This window comes from Gavialis gangeticus, unplaced genomic scaffold (assembly GCF_001723915.1).
Source record: "Gavialis gangeticus isolate Ggan-Ray unplaced genomic scaffold, GavGan_comp1, whole genome shotgun sequence".
Lineage (NCBI taxonomy): Eukaryota > Metazoa > Chordata > Crocodylia > Gavialidae > Gavialis > Gavialis gangeticus.
The window spans coordinates 73,680,363-73,686,784 of NW_017729034.1; the positions used below are offsets into that span (position 1 = coordinate 73,680,363).

General features: G+C 40.1%; 1 protein-coding gene across 5 annotated transcripts in view; it reads right to left on the reverse strand.

Moving 5' to 3' along the window:
• The window catches only part of ARID1B (AT-rich interaction domain 1B), a 583,022-nt gene that overhangs the window by 21,977 nt on the left and 554,623 nt on the right, over positions 1-6,422 (reverse strand). For all 5 annotated transcript variants that reach the window (XM_019526890.1, XM_019526889.1, XM_019526886.1 and 2 more), the window contains 2 exons: positions 4,234-4,372; positions 2,524-2,696 (listed from right to left, as the gene is read on the reverse strand). In XM_019526890.1, coding sequence (XP_019382435.1) covers positions 2,524-2,696; positions 4,234-4,372 — 312 coding nt within the window. The remainder of the gene's footprint in view (positions 1-2,523; positions 2,697-4,233; positions 4,373-6,422) is intronic.

The following is a 6,422-nucleotide window of genomic DNA, read 5'->3' on the forward strand; positions in this document are numbered from 1 at the left end:
GGGGGGGGGGGGGAATCAGATTTGGAATCTCATCTTAGGGCATTACATTTATCAGATGGAAATCTTACATCTTCCTTTGTGTCCTAAAGACAAGCTCAAATCATATTTCCTCTTTTCACTCCAACGGTGTTATACACCAATTCAGACTTAGCTCTAGAAAACAGAAAGGCTTACATAGAAAACTCGCTATTCCTAGTCGCACATTGTAGTCATAGAGCTTCCTTCCCATACATTACATACACAAAACACTGCTTGTGATGTGTCTGTGAATGAGATCCTCTACCTGAATATAGATCTTTGAGCAAGACTGGTATAATTTTAAGTGTCCAAAAAGACACTTGGTTAGCAGCCTATGTTACATCAGTCCCCAAATAAATGAATGAAGTAGCTCTATCCTCATTTTTTTAGTTTGTGATACTAAACGTTAAAAAGAAATTTAGATATCAGGACAGAAAGAAGGAAAGAAAAATAGTATTTCTTCACAAATAACCAATGTTTCCGTTTCCTGTCTCCTGTTGATATAGGACAGACTTGATTTGTAGGTAAAGGAGTGAAAAAAACACCAGGTGGGAGAAGCAGGAACCCTTACAGTAAGGGACCAGAGAAGCAGTTTTATTTATTCCAGAAGATCAGAGAATGAATTACATGTATTATAGCAGGCCAGGAGCCAGATACCCATAGTCCCTGTGCAGCAGGGATAAGCTAAGCTCAGGTGCTGAGGAGCAGCAGGCCAGGCAGTGGTGGCAGTACTGCAGAGGATGGAGTATGGAGGATGGAGTGTGTCAGAATCAGTTCTGACACACTCATTCCCTGTGTTGGACAGATTTCTTTGCCAAATGGATTTGGCCTGCAGGCCATAGGTTGCTGACCCCTGCATTACAGGATGGCATTTGAAGATGCTAGAGACCCTGAAAGAGGTTTCCAGGTTTTGTCTGCAATTTCCTCTTCCTCAAAATGGTTTTGCAGATGCAGCAATCTCATCAATAGAATGCGCTGTGTGAGAGAACAGATCTGAGTTTCATGGGGGGAGAGGGAAGACGTAGTTTTAAGACATAGTCACCTTTGCAAGAAACACTAAGGCGCAATCATAGGATTCATTTTCACTTATGACTAAGTATAAAATGAGTGGCGAGATGCAGTAAGTCAACTTGATCTCAGTGTGGACCTAGAAATCCAAGTCAGTCTAAGTTAAAAAACAGTTCAATTTCCCCTGAAACTCCACTGTACCTTTGTACAGTATAGGATTTAAAGGAAACGTGAGGGCCTTCTCTACCCACTGTAGAGCCCTTTCTAAACAGTCGCATCAGCAGCACTGTCTTTTTTTTTTGAACTTACGACACCACTGCATCTCCATTTATCCTTTTCACCCGCTTTTTGTCCTTTTCTCCTCCATCACCTCCTCCTGCTCTCTTTCACCTGCTGCTTCTTACTTTCTTTCACCTCCACCAGCTGCTCTTCTCTCTAGAGAACTCTGCCTCTCTTCATACCCTCAACTCTTTCCTGCATGCAAGGGTGTAAGGAAGTAATTCAAAAGATCCTTTTTAAACGTACTTTAAAATTCACCAGAAGGGCCCTAGAGAAGTGCCCAGGGGACTGGAGTTACCTTTAATGTTATTTTTATTCCTGCTTTCTAAAAAAAACCTTTCAATTTATGAGATACCTTTCATCAGAGGACCTCAAAGTGTTTTAGCAATTAATTAATTAAACCTCACACACACGTGTTCAGTACCCAGTTCAAAAGTATATCTATTTTACATCTGTGTATACTGAGGCAAAGAGGGCAGGAGAATTGTCAAAGACTGTACTGTGAATCTGTACTATGGCCATGACACAATCTGGAATTATGACACTGTCTCCTACCGTAATTGGGAATGTTACCGATTTTGCAACACAGTTTACTATGAAGAATGCTATTAGAGGATGAAGAGTCCAAGCCTCCTCATTTAACTTGATGAACCTTAACTGTATGGTTTAAGTTCTATAGAGTGTTGCTGAAACAAACTTACTGGACGCTTTCAGATCTTACTAGAGCCTGAAGTTTATAATAGTATAATCTGACTCTGAGATGGGGAAACATGCAGATAAGAGAGAGATGCAAGGTACAGGAAGACAGCAATTGTATCAGTATCAAACATTCAAATTATAAGGTGCAACTATTACAATTGCATGCTTCTGGAATGATACAAGTGGAGCAAAACCATTGCAACTTTAACTCCCTTGTATTCAAGGTTAAATGTACAGTAGTTTAGCCAACTGGTACATGCAGTCCTAAGTGCTATACTGTATCAGCTGGTGTATACTTGTATAGAGCAGCTCCCCACTCCTTTTAAAGTGGTTAAAAGGTATGTTTAGATATACCTGCATTTATACCTTCTTTTTCACTATAGGGATATGATGTCACTGATGAAGGAGATGAGAGGGTATACAAAAAGACCAACACTAAGCACACCTTGACAAAACTAGAACGTCCTGTTTGGATGAAACCTAGGAAGAACACATGCAGACCCCCCAGGTGATAAATACCTTTTCTCATCCCACCAAAAGGGTCCTTATTCGGTTCATAGGGCATCCTTCCCATCATATCTGGCATGTTTATCCCCTGCTGGTACGGTGCATTTGGCGTCATGGAGTTTCTCTTCGGGAATGCTGAGTCACTTACATCAGAGAAAGGATCATGCACACTAACTGCGCTGTTCCTAAACAGATGAAAAAGAGAGAAATTAACACCACAGGAGTACATTAGAAGAACTGTGCTACCAGTCCAGGCTCTAAATCCATTCAGTCTACTGTTCAATCTCTGACAGTTGCCAACACAAAATGGTTCAGGGCAAGGGACAAAGAATGTAACAATAAACAATTACCAAATCACTTTCTTCCTAATTCTGGCTGGCTTTTTACTTTTCACTTAAACATTTTTTAATTCAGTTGAAGGTAATTCATATAATCGAAACCATTTCAGAATCTTACTGACCTGCTTGCCTTAACACCCCAAGGCAATGCATTTCACAGGTTAATTATACGTGTTGTGTAAAACAGGTATTACTTTTTCTCACATTTATATATGTTACCTTTCAATTTCACTAAGCACCTCCTTGTTCTCATATTAGGAGAAAAACTAAACAGCAGCATTTGGTTTTACCTCCTACATAACACTCATTATTGTGGAGAGGTAGTAACATTTATGGTTGCAGCCTTCTTTATATGAAAGCCCTTATAAATTTGGCCTGAAAGCTGGTTGACCAGATAATTCCCAGATTCTGAAGGCCAAGAAGAATATTTTTACAAAGAAGAAAGAAAATTCAAATAATCTGAGTAACAGATACTTAAATAATGGTTGTCCCAGCCCTTTCCACCTCTCCATATAGCCAGTTATCTTTGAGAACCTGTGGGCCAAAGAGATATTAGATAAACAGACAGAAGTTATTTTGTTGCAGTCTGGGACATAATGCTGCTTCTGCTGATGTCACCAGGATTTTTTCTGCTATAGCCTTCAGTGGAAGTACACATGAGAAGCGTGCCCTCTTCTGGCTTGCTACTGCTTAGTAAAAATTTGAAGGTCCTTTAAATGAGAATAAAATGTTCTTAACTAACTGAATTCTTCCTTTAGCTCAGAGGTAGAGAGGGTGGGAAGGGGTACTATGTATTTAAACATATAGAACAAGGGCTTCGTGTCTTGGTTCAACAAATTTGTGTGGTTTATTGGAATGTGGGGTTGGAAGAAAAGTCCATGTTCATCACCTGCATGCCCTACTACCTCATGCAATCACTGTATCATATAACTTTATTTATAAACCAATCAAACACAATCTTAAATCTAGTCCATCTGTTGCCTTCACAACTCCTCTTGGAAAGAAGTTCCAGAATTTCACTGCTTCAGTAGTTGGAGACCTCCTCCTAATTTCCAACCTAAATTAACACAGTGCCAGTTTACATTCATTTCTCCTTGTGCCAATACTGTCCTTTATTTTAAATCATTCTTGTTTTCTTCTTGGCGTGTTATCCCATATCATCTATTGTTCTCTCTATGCTAAACAAGCCAACTTCTTTCAGCTTTCTCTGAGAAGACAGGAGAATGGTCAAGGGAACGGGGAGAGCTTAACCTTTCTCTGCAAAAGTTCTAGTTTGAATCCCTCTTTTCTGAGCCTGGGCAGCCAGAACTGTACACAGGATTCCAGGGGAGTTTTATACAGTAAGATAAAAAGCATGAAATGTAGCACTTGGTGTCTTCTATACCTGCCACCCTGTATAGGTGTCATCTGTCCATGAGGTGTTGATGCTGGTGTTGGGGGCTTCAAGTCGCCTGGCACTTCTGTCATGGAATTACTACCAGTAGATTGAGGAGTCTGTGGACCTTGCAGGGAACCGGAATTAGCTGGCAAACGAAAAAATAAGGAAATATTAGAGATACTGAGCCAATTACTGAGGAAACAGTAGTCATCAAGAAGAGAAGATGGTTATTTTACAAACACTGTGCTTATAGCATGAATTTCAATACTTCAGCCATCCTTGGAGGTGGTAGAGTAATTCCCATTTGTTCTAAAAGTACAAATAGTCCAGTGCCTACAGCAAAACAAATGGAAATCATCTAGGTAATGGGGGACTTTTAATTTAAAACACAGGCACAAGATACAAAATTAACTTCTGGTTTACACCATCGTAATTAATAGGCTATTCTTAAAATGGTATAACCTCATTACATAATCACTTCCACAACACATACACATGTATAAAGCCACTTTCAGCCTAAAACAACACTTTACACACTTAAACTGGTACATAAATATATCAGAGTAATAGCATAATTGAATCTACCACTAAAGGGCAGCCGTGTCTGAGTGGAATGTAGCAACTGATTTACAGCAAACTCACATAACTTTTTAGACTGGATGGAAAAAAAAAATCGTATCCTTTCAAAAAAAGTAAAGGGAATATTAGAAAAGAAGAAAACAATTAACAAATTCAAAATTATCAAAAAATGTAATAGGAAATTGCAGTTAACTCCCCTAATCTTGTAAAAAAAGTTATGGACTGTTTAACATCAAGTGGTTAAGTCTTTGGTTTTATATCTTAGTCAAAGTTAGCTACTACGAGCAAACTATAACTCATCAGTAAACTTTGACTCATTAAGAAGTTACATGGGTAAAGGAGTCATGGAAGTACAGCATGAGAGGACACTGAAGAACTTTTTCATACCACACTATTGCAGTTGGTATTTTTGCAGTGTTGTTGCCTTATCCACGGAGGTACTTTTTTCAGTGAAATGGTATGCATACATTGTGTGCATGTGATTAGATAAGACAACTCTTCAACGCCACCCATTTTATCTGCTGCACCAATTGTGCTGAGACCTCAGTAAGCAATAGCGGGCACCTGTATTGTGGCACAGTTTCACCCTGGTAAATGACTGTATTCTTAATATAATTATAATGAACATAAAATAGTTTTGTGAGGAGTTCTAATCCAATGAGAATAAGCAGGTATATATCGGGTCTAGTCAAATGAATACATCATATAAAATTGGTGCAGGAATACATTTACTGTGTGTCTTTTAAGTAAACATATGGTTTCCTTATTAAAGAATATCTGATGGACATATTCACTACATGAAGTATATTTTCCCAACTAATTTAATTTTAAAAGTCTGCTAGATGAGAATTAATGAATTCAAGCACAAGCTTTGGATCTGACTTGCCCTGCCCTCTAGGCCTGGTAACCCGACTGACTTCCAGGCGAATTCTACTTGAGGAAGGCTTGCAGGACCAAAATCAATTAATTTAGTTGCTGGAGACAAAGATTCACCACAAGAAGCAGCACAGAACACCAGACGATTCAGAAAGAAACTCAACTTGGCTTTAAATGTACATTTCCTCAGGTTTTTTACCGCCTGGCTGCAGACTGTTATGTTAGCATTTCCTAGTGCCTGGCTGTTGCCTGCATGCTCAATCACTGGGCATGCTGCTGCTGGGGGAGAGGAAGGGGAGGGACAGATGCAGCAAAGGCTTGATGACATAAAAGGGACAACAGGTCAGGACTGGTCCAAAATCCTAGCAGCCTCCAGCATTTTGATGGATGCATCTTACTGCAGCTTGAAGACTGACTTTTTTCTGTTTTGTTTCATCTACTTCTGTATTGGGCTGGACGCGTTCAAGTCAGCGGATCCGGATGCTCTCCACCCCAGGGTGTTGAGGGAGCTAGCTGGGGTTATTGCAGGGCCCCTGGCACGGCTCTATGAGCGATTGTGGTGCTTGGGCCAGGTGCCAGATGATTGGAAGGTAGCAAATGTGGTCCCCATCTTCAAGAAGGGGAAGAGGGAGGACCCGGGCAACTATAGGCCCGTCAGTCTTACCTCAATCCTGGGGAAACTCTTTGAGAAGATCATCAAGGAGCACATTTGTGATGGGCCGGCATCAGAAATGATGCTC